The sequence below is a fragment of the Alternaria rosae genome (genome assembly GCF_020736505.1).
Source record: "Alternaria rosae strain MPI-PUGE-AT-0040 chromosome Unknown BKA58scaffold_10, whole genome shotgun sequence".
Lineage (NCBI taxonomy): Eukaryota > Fungi > Ascomycota > Dothideomycetes > Pleosporales > Pleosporaceae > Alternaria > Alternaria rosae.
The window spans coordinates 1090712-1116825 of NW_025763579.1; the positions used below are offsets into that span (position 1 = coordinate 1090712).

A 26114-nucleotide genomic window follows, 5' to 3' on the forward strand; every position below is an offset into this window, starting at 1 on the left:
ATTACAACAATATCAAGATGGCATCACAACAGACTATCGACGGGAAAGCAAAAGCCAGGGCGAACGTGGAACTAGACCTGAAACTATGTGCAAACAGCGTCCTTCAAGATATCCCCCGCAGCTCAATCTCTACACACCTGAAAGAACCCCGATTTATATCGAAATGGTTTAGTGAAAACTACTTCGTGATAGACGTACAGAATTGGTCGTACTTTACAATCGAAGAAGTCACGCTCAAGCTTAAAAGACAAAAGCAGTATGGCAAAATTGAAGAGCTTGAAAAGGCCATCTTACGCTGCTCACAAGCTGCGTATCGCGAAATTGTAGCCAGACTCTTTGCCTTACCGCGCGAACTTCGCGACATGATCTATGATGAGCTCCGGGCCTTGGATTCATGCAAGAGAACACTTATCGATGTGCTTATTCGTAGAGACAACAGAAATAATCAACTCAGAGCTCCCTGGAATCAACCTTACTCTGGGAAGCTTGACTGCTTTCTCCCAAACTTGGCCAATCAGTGGTTTGGGGGGAGGGAAGTGGCCACAGAGATGCTGAAGGCTTTTGGGAAAAGGGATGGGACTGATAGAATTGATATGTCCTGTACCACTTACCACGTCTCGTGGAAAAAGTTGCACGACCTCACTACAATAAAGATGTTTCACTCCGACGACACGCTATACGAGCTCCTGGGAAACATGTGTCTAGTCATCGTCTTTGACTGCATGGACCAGGTCGACGGAAACGAGGGTCTAGAGCGTATAGGCGTACCGGAAAACTTCAACACAGAACTTCGCCGCTGCATCGATGTGCTCTCATCTCTGCGCAACCAAACGCCTCGCTCTATCACCTTCAGATTTGAGGATCAGACGACAGGCGTACCCAGCAACATCACCCATCTATGTCGCTCGCTGAGCGGCCCTTTCCACGAACTCCGGCAGTTTAGATTCGATATCAACATTAGATGTCAAACCAATGGCCGTTATGACTGTGCATGGGACATGTCAGGAACGTACAATAATCACGGCCCTCACACGGACGATGTCGATAAGTGGACTCTGCGAGATTGGAGCCTGAACTTCACTCGAGTGAGCGGCCAATTCCAGAACGCATCTGGGATGGGTAAGGTGTTCATATTCAATCCAAATGGGCCGATCCCGAGGAGCTTTCGCATCAAAAAGCATGTATGGGAGGTTATGCGCAAGGAGCTGTACCGCGCGTATCCAGAGATTGAAAGTGTGGTGAAGTGGACCAAGAACAAGAAAGGCGAGATGTGGATGGACTGTGGATCTGTGAACGAGGAGCATACTTGCTGCCCTTACTATCTGTGCCTCAAGCACGGTGGATGGGAAGTAAGCCTAAATGGTAAGTGGAACACTTCTTGCTACATTTGCAAAGGCCTGGCGGCGTCGGATTTGTCGTAACAACTGGGCTGTTCCCACTAAAGAATAAGGATATGGCAACAGGAAACTCTGCGGTTAGTTGGATAGAGAACGCATCAACTTTTCCATCATAGTGCTCTGCCTCAGCAAATAGTCAAGACGGTTTCAGCAACACGCTTCAACTACATTGAAACCACTCACCATATTCAAGGGAAGTGTTCGGGTTCTCTCTAGTATGAGATGCAATCATACAACTGATCTTCGTTGCGCCTCAGTCACATGATAAACATCTTTCTGCCGTTTGCACACGTACACGTCCAGATATCAGCTGCCATACATCCCTCACACTCTCTTCTCAAGACTCTTTCGTGATAGATGGCCGAAATCGATACCCACGCAGATCCCACTTCAAGACTCTTCCCAGTATGCAAGGTGTTCGAAGTAAGTTCCCTTGCATACCTCGATTTCTTTACCCGGGAGGTACGCCTCAACCATCTCCTTTACCCTCGCCACCGCGGCAGACTCTCCAGCGGGTGTCATACTGATCATCGAGAGTGTGATCTTGACTTTTTGAAGGGCCCTGAAACTTTTGGCACGCAAGAAGCGGGCGCAGGCGTTGTTTCGGGGGGCCATTCTCATCTCCGACAAGCCGGCCCCAAAATGGATCGCGTGTACGTGTTGAAGTCTGCATGTCCTCAAATAGCGCGTAATATCGGTGATAGCAGCAAAACAGAAGGGGATGGTGGTGTACGCGATCATGGCTGTCTCTACGTAGACTTGGCGACAGACACGGAGTAGGTTCCAGCGCGCGAGATGTTCTTCGGGTTTCGCCGTCGGCCATACTCTCGATGGCATCTTGACTGCTGATCCGCCAAGCGCGAGACTGAAGATTTGGTTGCGAATCTCAGCAGGTAGGCGAAGGAGGGGAGAATCTCGTGCGTTTATGTTTGCTCTGGGCGGAAGGTCAGTGCCGTCAATATATGAGTACACATGGGGTATATATCACAGCTCGAATTCCGACCCGATGGGCTCGACGTTGAGTAGACCGCTTCTGTGTTTGCGGTAACCGCGTTGACCACGCGCTGGTCTCTTGGGCTTGTTATCCAGACCATGGCGAGGAGCGACTTTTTGAGATCGTTGCGGCGGCATCTTGCGTTACTTGAACCGTTGATATGTTGAGTGTTTCGACTTGTGGCGGGGAAGTTACCAGTGCGAAAGTGGAGGTGAGAAGGTCAAGGCAAAGATGACAGAAGAGGGAAGTGCGATGAAAGCACGGGCCGTGTGCGCTTCTGTGTGCAAGAGTGAAGGTGAGAGTCTCAGAAAGAAGGGAAGAGTCATAAACGAGGAGCGCATACAAAAGACGCTATTCATCTAAGAGGATGACGCATAGTGAACTCAAGCATGTATTCCTTTCGTGCAAGCCTGGAGGTTCTATCCATCGAACATCATGTGAAGATATATTCTCAAGCTTTCGAGAATAGAGACTGGTCCCAGAAGAATTGTTACATGCACGAGTTTGCATTTGAATTGACGTTAAGATCGCTGAAGGGTTTGCAGTAAGATGTCGAAAGCGAGGTGATGGAAGCGCAGAAGGAACGTCTCTGGAGGAGGAATGGGCAGATTACATAATGCGGCGGTCGGAGATGGTTGCCAGATTCGCCGATGACTTTGGAGCTTCGCGTGTCCGACATCATCATCGCTTGCACCCAACTCCACCATAATCCAGATGGCGTCGCGCACACGGCTGGCAGCCACTACGGCTTCTGGACTAATGCGAAGCTCAAGACCACTCACAACGTCAAGGATACCGCCGCTTGCTGCTGCTTTGACAACATCCTCCGCCCGCAGCTTCTCGCAGCTCAACTCGCATTCCGCCTCCGACCCGACCAACATCTTTGCTTTCCAAAGCAGCTCAAAGTCTGGCGGAGTTCCGTCTTACTTCTCGACACAGAATCGCCGCCCAGCAAATACAATCATCCGCTTCGTGCCACAGCAAACAGCATGGATTGTAGAGCGCATGGGAAAGTTCAACCGCATACTGGAGCCTGGTCTTGCCATCTTGGTACCCTTCATTGACAGGATAGCCTACGTCAAGAGTCTCAAGGAAAATGCCCTCGAGATTCCTAGCCAGAGTGCCATCACAGCGGACAACGTCACATTAGAGCTGGATGGTGTCCTGTACACCAGGGTGTTTGATGCATACAAGGCGAGGTAAGCAGGTCGTGCTTTCAAGAGTCGCGACGATACTGATAATTTCCAGCTATGGTGTAGAAGATGCAGAGTACGCCATCTCTCAACTGGCACAAACTACGATGCGCTCCGAAATCGGTCAACTCTCCCTCGATCACGTCCTCAAAGAACGCGCCAACTTGAACGCCAATATCACCGCTGCGATCAACGAGGCGGCACAAGACTGGGGAGTTACCTGCCTGCGATACGAGATCCGTGACATCCACGCACCTGAACCCGTTGTCGAAGCCATGCACCGCCAAGTCACCGCCGAACGATCGAAGCGAGCTGAGATTCTAGAGTCAGAAGGTCAGAGACAATCTGCTATCAACATCGCCGAGGGAAAGAAGCAGTCGGTCATCCTGGCCTCCGAGGCTTTGAGGGCCGAACAGATCAACATGGCAAACGGAGAGGCTGAGGCTATCTTGCTGAAGGCTACTGCGACTGCCAACGGAATCGACGCAGTTGCGCGATCCATCTCTCAGGGTGGCGGCGCAGCACAAAACGCCATCTCGCTTTCTGTTGCTGAGAAGTACGTTGACGCATTCGGCAACTTGGCTAAAGAGGGCACAAGCATTGTCGTTCCCGGCAACGTCGGCGATATGAGCGGCATGATCGCAAGCGCCATGGCAGTATACGGCAACGTCAACGCTTCCCAAGCAAAGGCGCAAGCATCGAAGATGGTGGAGGGTGGAAGCAGCAAGAAGGTCCAGGAGCTCCAGAGCAAGCTGAATGATGCGGAGAGTGGATCCAACCAGATGCACAACGAGATCAACAGGGTCATGGACGAGAGGCTGAGCAAGAGGTAGTCAGCGTCCTTGTACGAGAGATGATGGGATAGGAACGGGATACGACTGTACATTATACCACGCTGTATAAATAGCAACGAGCCGCAAGCGACCGCATCGGGGTTATTGGATATGGATACCACGCAAAAGCAAGCATCATTCGCGGAGTACTCTCTCTTCCACTTTGGAACTCCACTTTTCGCATGTCTATAGGGAATAGCGAACATAACTACACTTTCACCTTACATCCAACCTCCAACTTACACTAACCGCTCCACAGCCTCAGCAGCCAAAACCGCAATCTGCTTCCCATCCTCCCAAATCCAATCATGTCCACCCTTTAGATCCCGCACATTAACCACTCTCCTCCCTTCCTCTTTAACTTCATCCTCATCATCCACCACCTCCATAACAATATTCCAGCCCTCCCTGTCCAACGTAACACACATGACATCCCTCTGCGCCCTCTCCACCAATTCATCCTCATAGCTATGACAAAGCATCAGCAACTTCCCCTCCGGCCACTGCTCCACGTTATATTTCCCCGCAACCGGCGACACAACCTGCCACTCCGCCTGGTCCTCGCCAAAAGCCCGGGTAACAAACTCTTTGTAGATTTTGGAAATGTACTCTGGTGTTGTAGGCGGAAGGTGGTTCCGTATCATGAGCGGCAGACTGTATATGCCTGATATCAAAATCATAGCTTCGGGTTGCGGCGAAGGGATCAGATCGGGTGTAAGTCCTATACCGGAAACGAGTTGGCATAGCAGGGTTGCTCCGCAGGAATGCCCTATTCCAATCCATCGCTTGACTTCGTGTTCGCGCTGGAGATACTGAATACCGCGGGCGACATCGCGGATATGTTGCGGGTGTCTCGCTGAGCGCTCAGGGTCGTCGGGTGCACTTGGTTGCGTCGCGTGGTCGGGGTATGGCGAGAGTCTGTAATTCAGACTTGCGATTCCGCCGATTTTGGCCAGAGCAGAGGGGTGCGAGGCGGCGAGATGGTTGATGGTGGGTGTGAAGCTAGGGGCTTCGATGAGGGGGTCGCGCCAGGCGCCGCCGTGGATGTAGATTAGCCATGGCGCATTATTGCTGGGTCTGGGTGTGGCTTCCTGGAGTTCGGGGAGCCAGATGTCGAGGGTTTGGAGGCGACTTGGGGGATCGCTGTAGGGGATTGAAGGGATGTGTCTGGGGAATGGGGTGGCTGTCATGTTTTAGTTTGATTGGGGATGTGGTGTTTGGCGGGGTGTGCAGGTGCCAAACTTTGAGGTGTGCCGAGGTCGGTCACTTTTTGCGTTCGTGGATCAATGAACCTTGTGTTCAAGTCAAACTTTGTAGACCTGAGAAGACATCACAAAGCATGGAAGAAGCTGTTTTGAGTATGAATGTTTGATATATTTTCCCATCCAGTACACAAAAAAGAGTACTATCAACCTCATGACCATTGGTTTCATCCAAGCCATGACTAAACTAAACAGACATTATTCCCGTCAAAGACACATGCCAGTGTCGACGCCCATGGTATTGCGATGCAGGTGTGTAACGCAATGCTAATGCAAGACCCAAGGTATCTCAAGGACCGCTATCCTCATAAAAATAAAATCTCGAAGCTAAAACGACAAAACAATTGGTGTGGGGAGCGTTTACAAGAACGCGGCCATGAAGGCACCAAAGCCAACGATGCTACCAGCGGCAGCCTTGACGTTGACGGCAGCACCGGTGGCGTCAGCACCGTCGGCGCCAGTGCCAGAGGCCTCTGCATCAGTGCCAGTGGCGTCGGCGGAGCCGCTACCAGATGCACCGCTGCCGGTAGCATCGGCATCAGCGCTGGTGGGGGAGGCAACAAGAGCGACAGTGGTGCTGTTGTTGGCGCTGACGGTGACAGTGCGGGTGGAGTTGACCATGGAGCCAGTGCCAGTTCCAGCGAGGGTAAGAGTGTGGACACCAGGGCCGACGGCGGGGATGTCAGCAGGTACTGGCTGGGTGGTAACAGCAGCAGGCTGGCTGGTTACGGCATCGGGCTGAGTAGCGATGGAGGTATCAGCAGCGGGCATGCCAGTAACGACACCGAGAGAGTTGGTCTGGGTGAGGTAGGTGGTCTGGGGAGCCGGGTCGATGGACGACGAAGGGGCAGAGGAAGAGTCCTGGATGAAAGTCAGTGATCTGTTCAACATGAATCGTGAGATGATGAACATACCTGGGCCGACGCAACGGCGAAAGCAACAGCGGAGACGAAGATGGAGGCGCGCATATTGACGGTTGTGTGTTGTTTGTTTGGAAACGATTGATCTCTCTAAACGATAGTCTTTGACTGAAGATATGTCAAGTCGTGAGAATGCGAGTAGTGATTGAGTGATGCGAGATGAGAAGCAAACTTCAGGCTTTGCGCGAGACGCGTCCTCCTTTTATTGCCTCTGCTGCCATTTCACCCGCACCCAAGAAACAAGCATCGGAGCTAGCCCTGGCCCTGGAGCGCCACTTTGACCCGGCAACCAGCCCTAACGCGAGCCCCATGCTATCCCGGAACAGGCGAACTGGCGACCTGACAAGGCCTTAGCGGTTCTCCACAGCCAATTATAGAACCCTCCGTGGCGAGGATGTTTCGTGTTCGTGATCGAGGCGGAGATTTTTTCACTGAATGGTCTTCTCCTTTCAGGCGTCCAGATGGCGATCTTATAAACGTTTTAGACATGGATGCCTGAACGTCGTTGCAGTGAGAGTCGAGATGGGAGCTTGTATCCCGTCGCGCCGACTCGGGTGGTGAGCCTCAGGCGCTTGCGGTCGGGTACTGTGCCTCGAGATTTTCCCAGCCATGCTCCTGCCCCGGGTTTCAGGAACCAATTCGCTTCTTCCAGCCCGTGTGGTTCCACTAAACAAACCATGTTCCTATAGGAACAATGCACATCTTGTCGTCATTTCCCCAGCCAATGGCCTGTTACCCTGACACATCCTCCACTTTCCATCGTTTTTTTGCCCATGCAGTATGCGACCTCATGCGCCCGTCGAACGTCAAACGTCAAACGGCGCACCACCAACCACATGTTGCTTTCCCAACCATGTTTCCAACCACGCGCATATGCGCGCCGACCTCGCTATGCTGATACATAATCGATACCGTACCGCAAACGCTAGTCCCCAGAAACACACCACTACAGGTTAGTATGCCGCAGATGCAAAATCGTCGCGTCGTTGTTGGCAAGACTAATTACGCGTCCAATGAAGTTAGCTCCTAAAATTAGTTGTCTTGTCGGCGTGACCTCGTGTCGAGAAGATTCGCTGTCTTGCGTGTGATGCCACCTCGGCGGCCGTGCGCCTTCGTAAAGCGCGGGCTGAGCAAGGGGCCCGGATCCAAAAACGGGACCCGAGCCGGTGTGGCCTGAGGCTCATTTCTGATTTCATGCGAAAAGGGTGGTGATGCGAGCGGGACGTTGCAATCGGGATGGTGGGACAATTGTTGAGGACGTTGATTTTCTCGTAACTGAAACTTCTCGCAGCCAACATTCGCCGTGTTGACGCGCTTGCTGGATGGGACGCGCCAAGCCCCAGACGGACAAGATGCCGAGGCGTCACACTTCAACCTCACGAGGCCGTCACCACGTTTGCATCAGTCTCACGAAGATACAACGCCTTGCATGGCGCAGTCCTCACAACGTTGCCTAATCTCAGCTGCCTGATCTATTCTGCGGACATGTTGGCACTGGTGGGATTGTCTAAGTAGAGGCTTTACGAATGGCCTCGCTGACTAGATGTCTAACAGATGAGAAGCACCAAAAAGCGCGAAGTCTACAATGGTCTTGCAGCGCACGACTCAGCCCAAGCCAACATACGAAGCCACCCCTCGCTACCTAACGATCAAAGATTCATGTGCTCCATTATATCATGACGAGCTCGTGACAGCCATTGGAATAGCTCTCGGCCACACGTGTGTTTACAGTGTCTACCAATCCAGCGATACCTGCGGTACTTGCGCACGCGAAAGTTATATCACTTCTATTTCAGTGGTGGCGAATACCAAGAGAAGTCTATCGTAGCAAGCTTCCGGCTTTCCAACTCCTCAATGACTTTCCGAACTACAGTCATGTACCGCTCCTGATCAAAGGTGCCTGGCATGGAATTCCACCGTGGCATTTCAGCCTTAACGACCAAACGACCACCTGCCCTCTCGACGGGTTCCGCGGCTGTAAAGATCAGGTTCCGTACATGTTTCGGGATAGCTTCCCAGTCCTTCTCCCATAGTCTTTTGCATTTGTTTCGAATGCCTCCCAGGATCTCTTTCGGGCAAATATTCAACTGCACCGTGCGGTCTATGCGGTGAAAACCCGCGAGCGGCACACCGAAAGCGCGTGAGTGCGCTGTACCGAAATGCAGGAGTGCTTTTGTTTGGACGACGAATGTACACTCTCTTTTTCTCAAGATCTTGTACCTCGCTCGTTCTACGAGGGCGGCGACCATTTCCGGTTGTGCGAATTTTCTCTTCATGAAGTGCGGCGCGTCGAAAACCGGGTACCGCCGCTCATGGTCTCCGGCCCTCCGATCACCCCACTCAAGTTCCAAGTCGATGTGGGATTGTATACCGCTCTGTAGGTCTGCACTCTCCTGACAATACGGCTGATGTTTATAAGGCACAAGAGTATGATCAAGCAAGTGGTCAAAAACGATATCCTGGAGCTCATTGGGCATAGCATTGACTCCGGATTCGAGCGAGCGACAGCTGCTATAAGCATATCTAGGGAGACCTGCGTTTTTCATTATCGAACAAATGGCTCTGCGATTTTGTTAGTCTGATGATTTCCATATTGCATTTTGTCATCTCAGCCTTACTTGGTGCACATGGATAGCTGCCGCTTCAAACATTTGAGCATCCATCGGTAAGTCTTCCTTCTCCTACAAGCATACTGAAATTCCGCGTCTCTAGTTGTGTTCAACCGCCGAATCTCCTTCGTTGCTTTTTTTACTTTCTCTCTTATCGATAGAGCACGCGCACTGAAGACTGGTCGTATGGCCCGGAGACGCTTCCATCTTTTGATTACGGTGGGGGTAAAGTCTATCCCGTCGTTCAGCTCCGGGTCGTACGGGATGATGCAGCTCATTTGGCTTGCGAGTTGCATGGTAAGCGGAGTTGACGATGTGGAAATTGTTCAAACGTTCACAGCTGAACGATCCCAGCTCAAGAATTTGTAACTTTGACTTGACTCATAAGTAACGTACCATACCATGGATCGACAAGTGGAGCCAGCCAATGGACGTCGAGGTATACCATGAACATCCGTCACAGACACGCTCGCCGCAATGCATCGTATGCGCTACTTGGATCACAATAGAGAACATCACTCTGAAGGAATGTGGGTTGATCTTGGATGAAGGAAAGTGGAGTAGGTGTGTACTGGAATTTCTGCAGCTTTCCCATGCAGTCAGAAGGACGAGCAGGAGGTCGATCCTGAGTTTTTATTCTGCGAAGAAGGCCAAGATTTCGGCTTGGTAGATATAAAGAGATCCTGGACGTTCGACCAGAATCATCAAATACGTTTATCGTATAGCGACATCTATGTAAATGTAGGCACTCAGTAAACCCTTGGCAATCGAGACGTTACGACTCGCACACTTGCGTAAATAGTTTGAAGCATATCCTACGCAACCCTATTTGTGACTTCAACAAACTTTCGCCACTCGCTGTACGCGGCTCCGCTTGAGATCGCCCACTTGGCTCGCCGGACACCCTCTTTCCAGCGTCCACCTCCGGGGCCGACCTCCTTGATGACGTTTCCATCATCACCCTCGCCCATATCGCTCGTATCTGCATCGCAGATACCACTGACAACGAACAGCGCCGCGGTATTGATGTAGACGAAGTGTAGGATTGGATCATCCGGTGGAACCTCGCCCATCAGAATCTTCATCAAGATCTGGGCGTTCTGTTCGGGTGATTGTCCAGGACTGACTTCGCTCAGTGGATGCTCGGGTAGTCCAAAGTCCGCTGGCGTTACAGTGAAGTAGTTGATGTTGGTTTCGCCTGTAGAGGGATCTTCGACTAACCGCCAGCAGTGGGTTGGGCCGGCGCACGAGAGCTCATCCAGTTCCTCATCACCGCAGATGATCATGCCCTTCCTGCAGCCAGACTGCTTCAGCGACTCGGCAAAGTCGGGTCCAATTTCCTTCCTTGCTACACCTAAGACGCGCGCTTCGATCAAGTCATGTAGCGGGTTTGCGAGGGGACCGAGAAGGTTGAAAATGGTGCGCCAGCCCAGTTGCCTTCGGATGGAAGCTGCGTGTCTGGCTCCAGGATGGAAGATCGGGGCAAACAGGAAAGCATAGTTCGTCTTCGAGTAGATTTCGTAGATGGTCTTGGGTGCGATAGCGGTGATGACAGGTGGTTTAGGGGGTGCGCAAGACAGGAGGTCTGCGGAGCCAGAACGTGATGTCGATGCTTTGTTGCCATGCTTTGCGATCATGAGGAGAGCACTGGCGAGGATGGACGACGTAGTGCTGATGTTGAAGGTGTTGTGTGAGTCACCTCCTGTACCAACTATGTCGCATAAACCTCCCTGGTAGGAACCCTCTTTCCTTCCCCGTTGGCTAATGAGTTCTTGAAGACCCTTGACATCAATGCCAGTAGCGTAGTCGCGCATCGCTTTCGAGCATTTCGCTAATACTTCTGCTTGTCTGTCTTGGTCTGTGAAGTGGAGACATGTCAACAGCGCTCCAGTTTGAACTTCCGATAGACTGTTCGTGAAGATCAAGGAGAGGGCTGCTGCAATTTCGTCGGCTGTTGGCTTGGTTGTTGGTGACTCATGCCAAAGTCGTTTGAGAAGAGGTGTGATGGATATTTTGGAATCCTCATCACCAGCTCCGGTAGCCATGATATCGGATGGTATTCGTGGTCCTTGCGCGCTTGCCTTACTCCAGCATATGCGAGCTGGCGGGGTAGTTGGTGGGGGATGTGTTGGTAGTGACGACGTATACCAACTGGTCTTCTTGGTATGTCGACGTTAGGACCGAATGGAAGTGTGATGTAGAAGACCCTGAATCAAAGCAACCAGTTGAGTCACAGCATGGCCGCACGGAGGTGCTTCCAAAGTCCGCACTTGTGTCGCAATATGCACCACGATGAAGGCTCCACTGCGCTAGCCCACATGCCGTTAGCCACACAAAACGCCGATGCCAAGGCCTCCAAAATCTCGACTCAGTGCTCTCGCGAGCGACTGGAATCTTTTCAAGGTCATGACGGTCAGAGTTTCTTCTCTGACGGACCTTGTAGCTCCACCTTCCGCGACACCGACCAAATCAAATGGGGCAGAAGCGAACCCATGCCGAGACCAAGGATGGCTTCAAGAAGCCTTCTCCGGATAAGAACCGGATGAGCGCGAAGAACGACAGGAAGCATGGCGCGCGCAACGACAAGAAAGACACGCGCAAGGACGGTGACGCGAAGAAGCCGCGGTCGCAGCTGGTGCGCTTGATCAAGAGAAGAAAAACTCATCACGTTGCTAACTTTGCATAGCTGCTCAAGCCGCAGCCAGAATGGCATGCGATAGAGTTGCCAGCGCTCCCGACCGTCGAAAATCCCACGATCCCGCCCCGTTACATCATCGACAACATCCACGAATATGCCATCAAGCTCCTCGACGCAGAGGCCAGCGAGTATGCAGCGTCCCACCTGGCCAAGGACTCGTCACATAAGTTCATGTCGACCGTAATGGAGTCTGGTACCATGGAGGATAAGGTGTCTGCGCTGACCTTGTTGGTTCAAGAGTCGCCGCTGCACACGCAAAAGGCTTTTGGACAGCTCATGGGTCTATCGCAGAAGAAGAGCAGAAATGCTGCCATGCAGGCTTTGGCTGCGCTGAAGGATCTGCTGGGCCAGGGCGTTTTGCTACCGCCAGACCGAAAGCTCAAGGCTTTTGCGCGACAGCCAGGCCTGACTGCCGCACTGCAAGGGAAGAACGTACAATGGCGGGTAGGCGACAAGCTGCCGGGCGCTCTGGAGAAGACACATCTGATCGTCTGGGCATACGAGGACTGGCTGAAGAAACAATACTTTGAGCTGCTGAAGATCCTGGAAACCTGGTCCAACGACGAGGTCGAATACTCGCGCAACCGTGCCGTCACATATGTCTGGGAGCTGTTGAAGGAGAAGCCGGAACAGGAAGAGAACCTTTTGCGCCTGCTCATCAACAAGCTTGGAGACAAGGAAAAGAAGGTCGCCTCGAGGGCATCTTACCTGTTACTTCAGCTCCAGATTACGCACCCGCTCATGAAGAACGTCATCATCAGCTCCATCGAATCCGACCTCCTTTTCCGACCGAACCAGAGTGGCGTTGCCAAATACTACGCCATCATCACTCTCAACCAGACCGTTCTCAGCTTGAAGGAGCCTGAGGTCGCCAACAAGCTTCTGGAAATCTACTTCAGCATCTTCCTTGGGCTGCTGAAGAAGCAGAAAGAGCACGAGAAGGAAGAGAAGAGGATAAACAAATACGGTCACGTTCAGGGAGGCGGTGGTCAGCCTGGAAAGATGGCTAAGCAGAAGGCTGAAAAAGCGGCAACCATGGCCTTCAAGGTCGAGGACGAGTCGCGAGAGAAGCTGATCTCTGCCATCCTAACAGGCGTCAACCGTGCATTCCCATTCGCCAAAACCGACGACGCAAAGTTCGAAGAGCAGCTGAACATGATCTTCGAAGTGACGCACTCCTCCAACTTCAACACCAGCATACAGGCCATGACACTCATCCAGCAGATATCCGCGACGAAGCACTACTCCGCGGATCGCTTCTACCGGACTCTGTACGAATCTCTTTTGGATCCACGATTGATGACAACCTCAAAGCACATCATGTTCTTGAACTTGCTGTACCGCTCGCTCAAGGCCGATACCAGCATCAAGCGTGTCAAGGCCTTTGTCAAGCGCTTACTCCAGATCATTCACATGCACGAGCCACCTTTTATTTGCGGTGTCTTGTACCTTGTCAACGAACTGATAGCTACCTTCCCGACCATCAAGACTATGTTGTCAACGCCTGAAGACCATGCCGATGATAGCGGTGATGAGCACTACGAGGACGTTGATGAGGACAATGAGCCCGCGACTAAGAAGGTGGAAGAGAAGCCTGCACAAGTGACATACGATTCCCGGAAACGAGACCCAGAATACGCGCATGCTGATCTGTCTTGTCTATGGGAGTTGCTGCCACTTCAAGCACACTATCACCCTTCTGTTCACGTCCTGGCCTCCAAGATTGTCAACCAAGAACCCATCAAGGAGAAACCCGACCCGACTATCTACACTCTCATGAACTTTCTCGACAAGTTCTCTTTCCGCAACGCGAAGACCAAGGCACCAGGTATACATGGATCGTCCATCATGCAGCCTATGGCTGGAACTTCCAAGGCCGCGTCTTACCTCATCACCGCCCGCGACGGCGACCGCACGCACGACCCGCTCAACTCCGAGCAGTTCTGGCGACGCAAGGTCGACGATGTCCGTGTCGACGAAGTCTTCTTCCACACCTACTTCGAGAAATCCGGGAAGGCCAAGCAAGCTGACAGGAAGACGAAGAAGAAGAACAAGAATAAGGACGACAGCGATGAAGGGAGCGACGATGATGATGAGATCTGGCAGGCGCTTGTCAAGAGTCGTCCGGACGTTGAAGGTGATGGTGGTGACGATGATGACCTCAGCGACTTCGACATGGATGACATGATGAGCGACGACGAGGCTGGAGGAATGGACGGCGGTGTCGAACTCAATCTTGGCAGCGATGATGATGATGAGAACATGGCGGAAGAGGAAGAAGAAGAAGAAGCAGTCGGTGGCCAGCACCAAGATGACGATGACGACGACTTTGAGAACTTCGACCTCGACGATGAAGACGCCTTCATGGACAGCGACGCCGACGTCCCAGTCGAATTGAACCTAGGCGACGATGACGACGAAGACAAGGACAAGGACGGTCGCAAGACCAAGAAGAGGAAGCTCAAGAGCCTGCCCACTTTCGCTTCTATGGAAGACTACGCGAAGCTTATCGGCGATGACGATAGCGAGTAGCAGGGTCTTTTGTAGAACGTGGAGGAAATCAGGTGCTAGGAGCGAGTCTTGTTTGATAATGCTGATGCGGTTCATCAAGTGGCGTTCTTCGCTTGTCCATGGCTTGAGTTTATATTGTAGATATCCCATACCCTTGTAATGGACATTTCCATTGACCACAACGAGTGCTTATCACTGCTACTGATGTTTGTATGGATGCTTCAGAGACTATGTCCATCTACACTTCTGCTCACCTCCGCGTATTTTTCATTAAGACACGGTCGATACCGGTTCACGCGTATACTATCAGTAGTCGCAGCTCGTACACTTCCCGCTAACCGCTCATCAAGCTACAGACGAGAGTTCTAGTCGTCAAGCGCGTAGTTCATAGGCTTAGGCTCACGACAAATTTCATTATGCCCATCACATCGCTTATCTTAGCATCTAGATTGTATCTATGTTGCACCAGTCTTCTGCCCACTAACCCTTTCTAGCCAGTGGAATGGGAGAACGGCTTGTTCAGCTAGAATAGGGAAGCAGAAAATCTGACTCCATCCAGTGTGATCCCTCAGCCATGCCAGAATCTGCTGTACGCACCAGGTCGCCTCAGCGATATCTGTACATAGATACGATAAAAGATGAGGAACGCAGTCGTGTTGGGTATATGTAGTCACCTGAGTACGTACTAAGAATACGTATTTCTATATCGAGTCTGCAGAGTATCAGTTCAGGGCTATGTGGCTATGAGTACTTTGAGAAGGCTACCTCGAATCTGGTTGCTCTGGATTCAACGAAGATGTCAAAATAGTTTGATGGTCGCAACTATAAGCAAGAGACGAGTGTTTTATGGAAATGTCGCATATCTCGCAGTGAAGAAGTAGATGAGATACCTGATAACTTGTTTCGTTATAATAGAGTAGCATGCATGTTTCTACATCCTCCTTACGAGCTCTCGATATGTATGAGCATACAAGTCAGTACTTACTGTATCAAAAACATGCTACACCAGCTATAGGAGTATCACGTACGAAGTCCATACATCTGTCAAACCGAATATACGATATGTGAGAATGATATCCTATCCACAATCTCTGTCTAGATTCGGTGTCTGCGGACACTTCAAGATGATAAGAAGGAGGCAGATGGCATACATTCCAGCCCAGAGCCCTCCTTCTTATACCATCCAATCATCCACCCAGGCGTAAGTGCAGAGCGAGACAACTCGTGAACAGATATTCGGGGCATATCCAATACCCCCAAATCTCCGCATATTCACAACGAACTATCTCCATCGCCTTCCCGTTCCTCAAGCTCAACAGCCTCACTCTTTCAACTCCATCCCGTCTCTTGAGGCCCAACAACAACACTCATTCCAATATCATGAAAGCATCATGCTCTGACGATCACTAAATCTCTGCGTTGGCGTTCGATACTGAGAAGCCTTCTCGCATGGTAGACCATGCGAGAGCTCATGTCAAAGTGTAAGAACCCAAGAACCCAAGAACCATTTTCCGATTAATGATCAAGGCGTCCCCCATCCCGCCTCGCCTCACACCGCGCGCTTCCCGTTCCGACAATCACTACAGCGTGCGCGGCTCCGAAGTCCGCCCACTCCGCGTTTACCATTACTATACCCGTTCCATAGATGCCAGAACTAGTTCATGCATAGAATAGTCATGGTCTCCCTGCTTCTGGGAACGCGTTCCAGCTCCGCATTACCATGTCTATACCCATCTCATAGAAGTAGGAGAACTAGTGATACAGAAAATAGCAACGGTCTCCCTGCTTCTGGTACGCAAGTTCAGCCCTGCCTGCATACTTGCTCTGACAACACATATGTAGTGAGCGGCTTCAGATTCCGCGTTGTTACCATCAGTAATCACTGAACTACTTGTAAAGATGTAAGAACTAGTGATGCGCAGAGTAGCAACGGTCTCCTTGCTGAGCACATGCATTCCAGCCCGACCATTTATCATTGAGATGCAGATATAAGCGAATACGCTAGATTATGCTCAATCGAGTAGTCTACAGTGGAGAGCGATTTGTGTATGCGAGATCGTTACAAAATCTAGAACCAGACCCAAGGTAGAGCAAGGTAAGTGTTAGTTCATGCCTTGTCAAATAATCTGTCTTTCCGAAAAGAGAAGGAGCGCATATGCATGGAAATTGCGCGGACCCCCGAAAACTTACTTTCGACATCCTAGACCTGGGTCTGGTCTGTATGGGGATAGCCTCCGTGATAGTTATTAAGCAATTTACGATACTTTGAATGAGAAATGATGCACGGGTACGGAAGCGTGATCTGTATCCGGAGTCGAGGAGAAAGAGTTACGACACGGACATACATATCTCGGCGTGCCAGTCTTACAGGACGCGGTAAGGCAAGGAACCTTGTACTAGGATACACGGCCTGGAAGTGCATCACTTTTAACTCCGGAGTACATGCTGTTGTAATAGGAGTTGACGATGCAGCGCGCCTACCTTACTCAGTCAACAGCCTAATCTACATTGAAGGAGCGGAACTTTTACCCGTCACCAATACTGCGCAGAAGAGAATATTCCGCGGAAGGAACAATTGGCAAGGGCAAATGGTCCAGCAATGGAGTTCGGGTACGCTACCAGCATCACCAGCACCAGGAAACAGCGACAGTATCACTGACGAGGGCACCTCACACAAGAACGGAGATGCCGAGTCAGAATGCATGTCCCCAACGCCTTCAACGCATGCCATGAATAGAAGTTATACCCCCGGCGATGATAACGTCAAACGCTGCGATGTGGGACCCTCCCCTTCCGGGATCGCAAAGACTCTCCGTTCTCCGTTCGGTAATTAAGCGAAAAACGGATGTCCCGACGCGTGAGTTTTTCGCTTTCGCATTGGCATTCCGCGAGTTCAATGTGGATATGCTTGGCATGGTGGTTGGGTATATGTGAGGTCGTGAAGTGTCATGTGTCAAAACACCGAGGAGAGCAGACCTCAAGCGAGTGGATACAAGGGGCGTGGTTGGCTTGCGCGCATGTGATGCGATGTGATGCGTGACGCGGACGAAATGCCCGGTAAAAGACGTCACAGAGCGACTCGTTGCGCTCGCTTATGCCGGTCATGATGCCTGTGAGTCGGCCTCTCGCTCGGTGTAATGAAGTCAGGCTGAGATCGCGAAGAATGCTGCGTGACACTTCAGCTGGGGGTATTCGCCTCAGTTGCTTGGGGCAAAATCTTCGAGGCACAAGCTGATGGGGTTGGCGATGCGCGTTTCAGGTCAGCGATGCGCGTTTACGGCTCGCATGATTCGTGGAGCGCGTTGTATGATGGTTTGACAGCGGACAGCTTGGTCGCTACTGCGAGACAGGCTGTGGGTCGTTGGACCTGCTGCTGTGGTAGCTGTAGCAGAGGTTGACCGATTCAGCAGCGACATTTGCTTGCGCTGTAACAGCCACGCAACGATTATACCCACACTACGTGCCGTGTGTCCTATGACTATTGCATGTCACCATGATAGTCCAAATCTGCAGTTGTTCAAGATATGCAGTAGTGATCAACCTCAACCCCAGCCCCTTGTAAATCGAATGGAGACCTCTTCCGGCTTGCATCATGTCAAAGTTGGAAGGGTCCATAGATGGCGTAATTGATTCTGGCAGAACCACACACTATCGTTGTTGAGAAGTGAGATGGCGCGCTTAGGAAGGATTGGGAATCTTCATGGAGCACTGATACGGCTGCGGAGAGCCGCCCCACACGAATACAAGCAGTGTGTTGAGCTGGGAACCTGGCGCATAGTCATTACACGGTGAACCACAAAGTGCTGGGTGCGATCCTAGGGTCACTCAATGCTGAAAGGCCGGGCGCAAAAGGAAAAGGGTTACAATGTCCTTCCCACGTGAATTGACTTGGGTGTAGTGTAAGCGGGGAGGCGGGACAACCTAGCGCGACCTGTTTCTCAGATGTGCTACGGTTACTCGGCAACGGTCGACGCCTCACGGATGGTTGCTCCGGGGCGTTCTGGCCAATAACGCAGTTTGGAGCGGGGTTTCGAGTAAGAGACCCTCATTCCGGAGCTTGCTCCTCGCTTCTGGAGGGGTCTATTTCATCCTTGATAGACCCTTGTAATCAATGGTTCGAGTTATGTGAGCTCGAGACGGCATATGTGGAATTGAGAGGCGTAAAAACTAATGTCAGCATGAGTCTGGCGTTTGCGCTTTGCCGTAGTTCGAACGTGGAAGTGAGAGCGACTAGACTTTCCTAAGGTCGGCTATCAGCCTACGAGAACACGGCTCTTTCGACACCGAATATATTCGGAACCAGTGGCGCCACGGGACGACTGATATCAAACCGCATCGCTTAACGGCTTTACGTGACGTATACTTGTGTTTTAGATCGCCTAGGCTTGATCGCCAATATGGATTCATGTTTTCCATGTCGTACATGCCGTGTATCCTTGCAAGTAAGGCGGGGCCATTCGTAACAAAACGGCGTACATGATGTGGAGCTGACGATGGACTATCAAGGGGTCCGGGTTGTAACCAGGAACCTGTCCCGAGACGTACTGGAGGATCTGGGCATGACTTCACTGGGTAGGAACATGTTTCCCTCTTCGCATGTAGCCAGGGTGTTTCCATTTACGGCGACAGGCATTTGGCAAGGGAAGCGGATGTGCATGCCGCGCTAGGCTTCTCACAGTTCTGCTTGATATTATGCTAGAGAGAGTGCATTAACCGACGAACATACCCTAGGCTGGATAAACGGGAGTGATGGAGCGCCGTCTATGGGTTCTTGGTCACGATTTCGTTGAACGCTTACAGTTTGGAGTAGCGCCAACCGTAAAAACGCTGCTCGGAAAATAGTCCAGCAGCTCTCATTCGACGCATGGCAGACGGCATACTAACGAATACTGAGTGGGGTATGTAGCTGCCAAGAATAGAGAATTCAGATCCATGGGAAATCGGTACTTAGACGGATGTAAGGTGGGGTGCGCTTCTTTTGCGACAATGGGTTCACGATGGTATTGGCACCCAAACAGTTCGCAGTGACTATCAGTAGAGATGGGCAAGACGGCGCGAAACAGCTGTTTGGGTCACATCAAAAGAAAGCAGCGAGATGCGGATGCAATCTGACATGCCAGACGTGTTGATCCTGTGGAGAACTGAGGCCGCCGGGCGTTGAGAGCTTTCGCGCTTGTGAAGGCGCCATCGACTCGTCTGCAGGGTCTTTCAGCGGGCGATTCGTCCAGCACCAATGGCAGTTGGGGCATGCAGAGGGACAGTAGACAAAGAAGATGGCGCGAGCAAAACAGGCGACGAAGAAGCAATTTGACTTTGGCCGAGTACTGGCAGGGCTTCTTGAGTTCCCAGATTAACGAGGAAAAAGCAGCAGCGGCAGGGGCCAAGTGCGCGGTACCATGGAACATTTCAGGAGGATCTATAGCTGAAGACGAGGCTGGCATTGGTCAAGATCGCATCTCATCTCTCAGATGTTGGGCGGGACGATCACAAAGCACCGGGCCAGTCCACGTGGCTGCGTGGCGCCCCTGCTCACGACAGCATCGAGCAAAAGAATGGGCATCGCGACTCCAAAGTCGGTGAGACATTGGACGTGGTATCGGCAGGAGGGTGCAGCAGTCACGGCAGGGGACCCCTTATGCTACCGGCTGATAAATTTGCGCGGGCGTAGCAACATCGGATTTGGCCATCGTGAGATTCCCGATAAGGCAGGGCGGCAGTGGGGATCGGTGCCGAATGCGAGGCGTAAGGCATGGGGCTTGAGTGACATCAGCGTTTGTAAGAGAAGATTAACGCCGGGTCAGGCGGCGGCAGGAAGGGGGACTTGGGCGGGCCCTGCATAAAACAGCGATGGGAAAAGACTTCGCGAGGGTGGCAGAGATCGTGATTCGGGCAGCCTTGGAGGGGACAAAAGGACCGGATGGGTGGTGGCCGCGCAAAGTGAAAAGAAACGAAGCAGGCTAGAGCAGGGAGATCACGTCGATGTGGTGCAAAATCTCGATGGAGGGGTTCGGTCAGTGCTGCGCGGCTGCCGTTTCGAGGACGGCGTGCAAGGTCAAGAGTCTGGCCAGAGGAGTCTATGGGGCTTTTGCCGCTAAAAAGAGCGCCAGGGGCTGTGGCTGAAGACGAGCGACGGCGGCAGCCCGACGTCATCTTTTCGTCTTGAATCGAGATCCCCACCAGATGTCCCGATCACTGCGCAACGTCCAGCGGGGCGCTAGGCTGCGAGCGGATAGGTCGGAACGGTTGGCAGGGATGCGTGGGCGGAGAAGACCCTGATTTTGTATTACATCAGACCCAGCGACGTTATGCCGGCGCGTTGTTTTTCGAGTACCGAATGCGCTCGAGAATGCAGACCCTGGGGCGCTGAGAGGAAGTAAGCTGGTATGACAGGCTGCATATGGGGCGTCTGTAGCATCCTGACGGTCTTGGTACGACTTGTCGCATGTCGCTGCGACAGTCGCACTGTGTAGTTCTGTGGTGTCTGTGGTATCGAGTGCGATCTGTAGTGTCGAGTGCAATGTGACCGATGCGATACATGATTCCGATGCGCGTCCCCCCAAACAAAACAACTGACTCTTTGACGCCGACACGCACCGGCACCAGGCCGGCGGAGGGTGCGGGTGTGAGCTGGCACAGGGCCTGTTTCTTGCCATTGGCGCCCGAAGGTCGCAGAGTTCCTTGAAACTGCACTCGGGATCTCGATCTCTCCTGAGCAGACGGCACCTGTCCGCCGCAGTAGCATTGGCCGGCGCTGCGTCCTACCGACGGGCAATCTGCCATGGCTTTCTTTTTCTGCACTACCCATGTCGATTGCAGGACCGCTCAACCTTCGTCCCAGCAACCCAGCAGCATGCTCCGCGGTCTATCTGACTGAGTTCCACGGTGTCATGCGCTGATGCCGCTTCCTGGTCGGTCGCTCTTTCCTAGTGCGCGTCGCCTCGCGAGCTGATCGCCGGCAGCCGGGGCCCCTGCCACTGCCTGGCGCTAGCGTCTTAGGGCGGACTGCACTTTCCCATCCCCACGCATGCAATTCTCAGTCCCTGATAGTGCCCTGATCCTGGGACCAGCGAACCCTGTGCTTCTGCCCTGCTTGTGCCTTGCCCAATATAACTTGCTCCCAGTCCCGCATCTGTCGTGTGGTGCTCCAGTAAGCTCTCTCCCAATTCACTCACCACGCCCGCTCCCCACCACAAACACCTGTCTCATTGTCGAGTCGACGTCACGTCGCCTGCCTCCCACATCACCCTCACATCACGCTGTATAAAGCGCCTCAACCACCCGGCCACCACTTTCACGTGCAGCCCATCGCTCTCTCTGCGAATTTGGTCGCTCCCCCACTGGCACGTGTTTGCTCAAAATGGACGCCTTGTCCGGCAAGAATTCGACAGGTCGCAGAGTGTCATTGCTAAACGACGGCCCGGCGCCTCCTCCTCAACTTGTCCGACTCCCCTCCATCACTCCTTCTCTCCAATCCCGGACCTCGAGTTACTCCTCCTCACCTCTTCCTTCACCTCCACGCCTGGTCCGCAGCGATTCTTCCGACTCGACCATGCAGACGCCTTCGCCCATCACGCCTGACTTCTCCTACGAGCCCGGCATGGACTCGCCTGTCTTCGCGCAAAATGGCTTCTTCGTCGACCAGAAGTTCGGCGTCCCCATGCATCAATCATCCGGTCCTCTTCCTTACCACACCAACCCTGCCCAGGCTGCCTACTTCAGGCCGGAACACATGTCTGAGCACCCTGATCAAGCGGCGCTGAACGCCCGCCCCAAGAAGAACAGCTACCCGTGCCCCATGGCCAAGCAGTTCGGCTGCAACGACTTCTTCACCACCTCTGGCCACGCCGCTCGTCACGCCAAGAAGCACACCGGCAAGAAGGACGCCTTCTGCCCCGAGTGCAACAAGGCCTTCACACGCAAGGACAACATGGAGCAACATCGCCGCACCCACCAAAGCGGCCGCAACGCAGCCAAGGGCGGCGAACGCGACGTCAAGAAGGCAAAACACCAGGCTAAGCGACCCAAACCGGCACCCCTGCAGTCGTCGACGATGCCTTCTTTGTCACAGCTTTCCATGGTCGACCCGTCGCTTCCCCTCAGCCCGTCCGGGTTTTCCATGGCCCCCGCTGTTCAGTCCACCGACTCCTTCCTTGAGTTCCCGCAAAGCTCTCGGTACCCCGACCCGACTGCTTACAGCTACAACCCCGCTCCCGCTCAGTATGGTGGTCTTGACGCACTTGCCATCGCAGCGAGTGGTGAAAAGCGCAAGTTTGAGTCATAGTCGCTCATCTCATCTCTCCTTCACCGTTCATCTGATCACATCTCTGATCATCTCTTCGGTCTGACACGTTAGACCACCGGATTTCTGGAGCGAGGCGCTTAGGGCTACGACCACGATATCATGGAGTTCAAAAGTCCGTCGGAACAATAGACGCATGCCGTCATGGCTACGAACGGAACTTGGCGTTTGGGAGCAGTGCGCATCGACGCACGCATTTCTTTTTCTTTCATTGTATATACTACGGCTCCAATTACTTTGGTACTTGGCCGCGCACAGTCTGTGTCCTTCTCAGCGGTCTTTCCGCTAGCATCCTCATGTTGGGCAGAGTACTTGGAGGATGTCATTCAAAGATAGGGATTAGGGCTTGGAATAGGCAACATGGATACCCGCCCTTACTCAAGGGGCATCAACCTTTGATTTCTCATAGTTCAAATATATCACGGATGTCCACGGAGTAATGCCGTGGCTTCCGAAAGAAAACAATACAAATAATCACTACGAACATACCCTCCACCAATCTGTGTTGTGACCAGCGCTCGGGTGATCTCAACAGCCTGCCTGTACCATGGGCTGTTTGGGACAACCGATCACGAACCTTACAAATAGCATTCACTTGCAGTTTTCATCTGCAATGGTGACGATAAGAAACGGCCGCGAACTGCGGATTGGTACCCCGCTGTCAGCTCATAGTTCGTACCAAACGCACTATTGCCCGCTTCTCAACCATGGCACGCCAACATGCTCAGCCATACTGACATAGCGGGCGCGCCTCCGCGCTAGAATCTTTACCCCTCCAAAGCTTATCCCGAAGTCTCGTCCCATCAGCACGCCACAGCGCTCTCACTCCGCCGCGCCTAGAGTCAGCCCATGTCGTCCAACGGTCTCGTCCCTCAACCCTTTGGCAGTAACGATATCATCGGTAGAACCTGGCGCTAACGACCCACTAATAAAAGGCCTTTCACAACGCTGATGACCCTGCAGATCTTTTTTGAGGTTAGCTCTGAACCTTAGCGATCTGCACAAGAACCCTCAGGTCCGGGAATCCCGATTCGGAAGGCCACCGCTCCAGTACGTGTCATTGGCTCGAAATCGTAACAGGGCAAACTCTATCCAAACAACAGGTCGCTTTCCGGGGACACGATTCCCCAACATCATCCTAGGAGTTATTTCCTTGGCTTCGAGGGCGCCTCTTCGACTCGTCAGCCACGATACGTGTCGCAAGGCATCCAGCGTCGGTTGCACTGTAAGTGGCGCGCCCTGGGTTACGAGTTCCGCCTTGGGAGGACCCCACATCCGACTTGACGCCGGATCGCGGATTTCATGCCCTGCACCTTTGTCTCGGCTCACTTTCCAACGCTCTCTGCTTTTGCATCGCAATCTGTGCCCATCGTGGAAATGCTGTCCCCACGGATGAACTGGGGGTGACATCATATGTGCATCAACAACAGCAATACTCTGCTTTTTGCGTCGTTCCATGTTTCGCGCGCAGTTGCAGCAATCGTTCGGTCGTACATTACGGAAGTTTGCGGATCGGCAGCAAGTAAGCAAGCAAACTGCGCTGCGACGACAGGGTGCATCTTTCTCAACCAGCATGCACATGCAACATGCAAGCCAACAAAAAAGCGAAAAGAAATTGGGTTTTCCCCCTCTTCCCCAACGACGATCTCCAGGCGCGCGTGGGTGGCTGGGCGTCGGTCATTCCGCGTTTACTAAACCCGACACGGGATCTTCGGATATAATAGCAACGCTGCGAACGTAGAAACTTTGGGACCGTGACGCTGTGTCACGATCAGGCTTCCGCTGTCTTGCTGGTACAGTCTATCTGTGGCCCTGCCGCGGCTACGCGGACCAACTTACTGGTCCCCCGATATGCTATGGAGTATGTACGTTTTCCTTTTCTTTTTTATTAATCTGGAGAAGATAAGGTTTCTCGCGATGTGACCTCGAGCATCTTCTGAAGGAGGTGGTTAGTGGAAACGCTACGGCTATACAAGACGCAGTAACAACAAGGTTTGTGATTGTAGTCATCGATATCTCGGTTTCTACTCAGACTATCAGCCTCTTTGTTCCAGTTCTGCCTGATCTCATTTTCGTTGACGGGCAAAATTGCCGTTGGCAATGCGTCCATGCATGTCAGACTAGTCATTCCACCTCATGCCACTGCGGCTTTCATGTCTCATTTCGAGGATCAAAAGTTGTATGCGGTGGTTGCGTATGGTTGTACGGTAGCCACGCATTCGCTAAACACAACATACTGCATAGTCGTACCACTCGGCTCGCTACACCCAACACTCCTCAGTATACCTTTATAGCAGTTCCCCATGTCTCTCCCTTACTCAGGTACACTCACAACAGCACGCCTCCAAGCCCTCGTCCCGTTCTGTACAACATTGGACGCGAGCTGCGAGGGTTGAGACTGGTCCCACTGCGGGGGGTCGCTGTTGTGATACGTTCGTTTATCTGCCTTCTGATCCCGAGATGATCGAGACAGCGTGGGCTGGCTCGAGTAGGCGAGTTTGCGCGGGATGTGAGATGCACGGCCGGGTCTTTCGATGTCGTGCATCTTGTACGATGATGGATGTGCAGGTCGCGATTTGCTGTATATATGGTAAGGGTGTTGGCGAGCTTGCCGCGTTCCCCGTTCCCTGCTCCCTTGCTCGGGGGAGGTAGGGTGGACTATTGTTGGTACAAGGGCTTGCAGGGTAAGTAGGGTGATGTGGAGCTGGCCTGGACGATGTGTTCGTTTCCGTTCTTTACCGCGAGAGGGAGAGGTGGACAGGGCCACTGCCGTCGAGTCCTTCTTGCGACTCCGCAGAATCCAGAGCGATACTAACAGTCCCCATTCCACATTTCTCAACTTTTCAGGCTTGTACAGTGATATCACAAGCTGCGGCGGAACCCTGAACCTTCTGGTCTGCACAACGTCACACCAGATGAACGCCATGTGCTTAGGTCGCACCCAGAAAGCGGGCGCGAGGGACTGCCGCTTTGTCCTACGTCGTGCAGTCTCACAACACGAGAAGACCATCTTACTTTCATAGCTCTGTGTAGAACTCCACTCGCACCACACTGTGGAAGACATATAGTTGGTCCTTGGTCAAGAAGACCTGTTAGAACCAAGCTCAGATGGGTTTCCGGTTTAACGAGTAGTCAAGAGCATACACCTTTTTATGGGCAAAGGTATTCTTTAATTGCACGTCGACGCACTCATGAGATGCACTTCAATCCCATGGAAACTTTACACAAAGCAAAAGAAGCCTATCATACCACAACATGTTATCCCACCTCCACCCCGTCATAAGTCCCTTCCCTCTAGCAACAACCTCTCGCTCCGTACCACAACCCAAGATAAACCAAGACAAACGTAATGCACCCACCGACCTGTCATTCCTAACTCGATCTTACAACCTGCACGC

General features: G+C 52.5%; 10 protein-coding genes across 10 annotated transcripts; 4 read left to right on the top strand and 6 right to left on the bottom strand.

Moving 5' to 3' along the window:
- Positions 1-17: 17 nt before the first annotated feature.
- BKA58DRAFT_448829 (uncharacterized protein) lies at positions 18-1430 on the top strand (the record flags this gene model as incomplete). The annotated part of the gene is made up of 1 exon (XM_046174289.1): positions 18-1430. One exon carries the CDS (start codon positions 18-20, stop codon positions 1419-1421), a length of 1404 nt encoding a protein of 467 aa, XP_046021446.1. The 3' UTR covers positions 1422-1430.
- A 6-nt stretch (positions 1431-1436) lies between these two features.
- On the bottom strand, positions 1437-2955 carry BKA58DRAFT_392631 (uncharacterized protein). The gene is made up of 2 exons (XM_046171022.1): positions 2386-2955; positions 1437-2331 (listed from the first exon to the last, which is right to left on the bottom strand). Exons 1-2 carry the CDS (start codon positions 2526-2528, stop codon positions 1788-1790), a joined length of 687 nt encoding a protein of 228 aa, XP_046021447.1. The 5' UTR covers positions 2529-2955; the 3' UTR covers positions 1437-1787.
- A 102-nt stretch (positions 2956-3057) lies between these two features.
- On the top strand, positions 3058-4564 carry BKA58DRAFT_346311 (uncharacterized protein). The gene is made up of 2 exons (XM_046168426.1): positions 3058-3590; positions 3640-4564. The coding sequence occupies exons 1-2, from the start codon at positions 3106-3108 to the stop codon at positions 4415-4417; spliced, it is 1263 nt and encodes a 420-aa protein (XP_046021448.1). The 5' UTR covers positions 3058-3105; the 3' UTR covers positions 4418-4564.
- Positions 4538-5833, bottom strand: BKA58DRAFT_44593 (Alpha/Beta hydrolase protein). The gene has a single exon (XM_046174166.1). It carries the CDS (start codon positions 5605-5607, stop codon positions 4657-4659), a length of 951 nt encoding a protein of 316 aa, XP_046021449.1. The 5' UTR covers positions 5608-5833; the 3' UTR covers positions 4538-4656.
- Positions 5834-6039: 206 nt separating this feature from the next.
- Positions 6040-6647, bottom strand: BKA58DRAFT_443795 (uncharacterized protein; the record flags this gene model as incomplete). The annotated part of the gene is made up of 2 exons (XM_046174008.1): positions 6040-6540; positions 6594-6647. The coding sequence occupies 2 exons, from the start codon at positions 6645-6647 to the stop codon at positions 6040-6042; spliced, it is 555 nt and encodes a 184-aa protein (XP_046021450.1).
- Positions 6648-8386: 1739 nt separating this feature from the next.
- BKA58DRAFT_405461 (uncharacterized protein) lies at positions 8387-9504 on the bottom strand (the record flags this gene model as incomplete). Its single annotated transcript, XM_046171899.1, has 2 exons — positions 8387-9161; positions 9218-9504. The coding sequence occupies 2 exons, from the start codon at positions 9502-9504 to the stop codon at positions 8387-8389; spliced, it is 1062 nt and encodes a 353-aa protein (XP_046021451.1).
- A 259-nt stretch (positions 9505-9763) lies between these two features.
- On the bottom strand, positions 9764-11461 carry BKA58DRAFT_44674 (glycosyl transferase). Its single transcript, XM_046174200.1, has one exon. The coding sequence runs from the start codon at positions 11251-11253 to the stop codon at positions 10024-10026; it is 1230 nt and encodes a 409-aa protein (XP_046021452.1). The 5' UTR covers positions 11254-11461; the 3' UTR covers positions 9764-10023.
- A 155-nt stretch (positions 11462-11616) lies between these two features.
- BKA58DRAFT_346319 (CCAAT/enhancer-binding protein zeta) lies at positions 11617-14823 on the top strand. The gene is made up of 2 exons (XM_046168427.1): positions 11617-11843; positions 11895-14823. The coding sequence occupies exons 1-2, from the start codon at positions 11682-11684 to the stop codon at positions 14436-14438; spliced, it is 2706 nt and encodes a 901-aa protein (XP_046021453.1). The 5' UTR covers positions 11617-11681; the 3' UTR covers positions 14439-14823.
- A 6730-nt stretch (positions 14824-21553) lies between these two features.
- Positions 21554-22750, top strand: BKA58DRAFT_44738 (uncharacterized protein). Its single transcript, XM_046174235.1, has one exon. The coding sequence runs from the start codon at positions 21775-21777 to the stop codon at positions 22696-22698; it is 924 nt and encodes a 307-aa protein (XP_046021454.1). The 5' UTR covers positions 21554-21774; the 3' UTR covers positions 22699-22750.
- A 2187-nt stretch (positions 22751-24937) lies between these two features.
- On the bottom strand, positions 24938-25875 carry BKA58DRAFT_44756 (uncharacterized protein). Its single transcript, XM_046174238.1, has one exon. The coding sequence runs from the start codon at positions 25778-25780 to the stop codon at positions 25031-25033; it is 750 nt and encodes a 249-aa protein (XP_046021455.1). The 5' UTR covers positions 25781-25875; the 3' UTR covers positions 24938-25030.
- Positions 25876-26114: the final 239 nt, after the last annotated feature.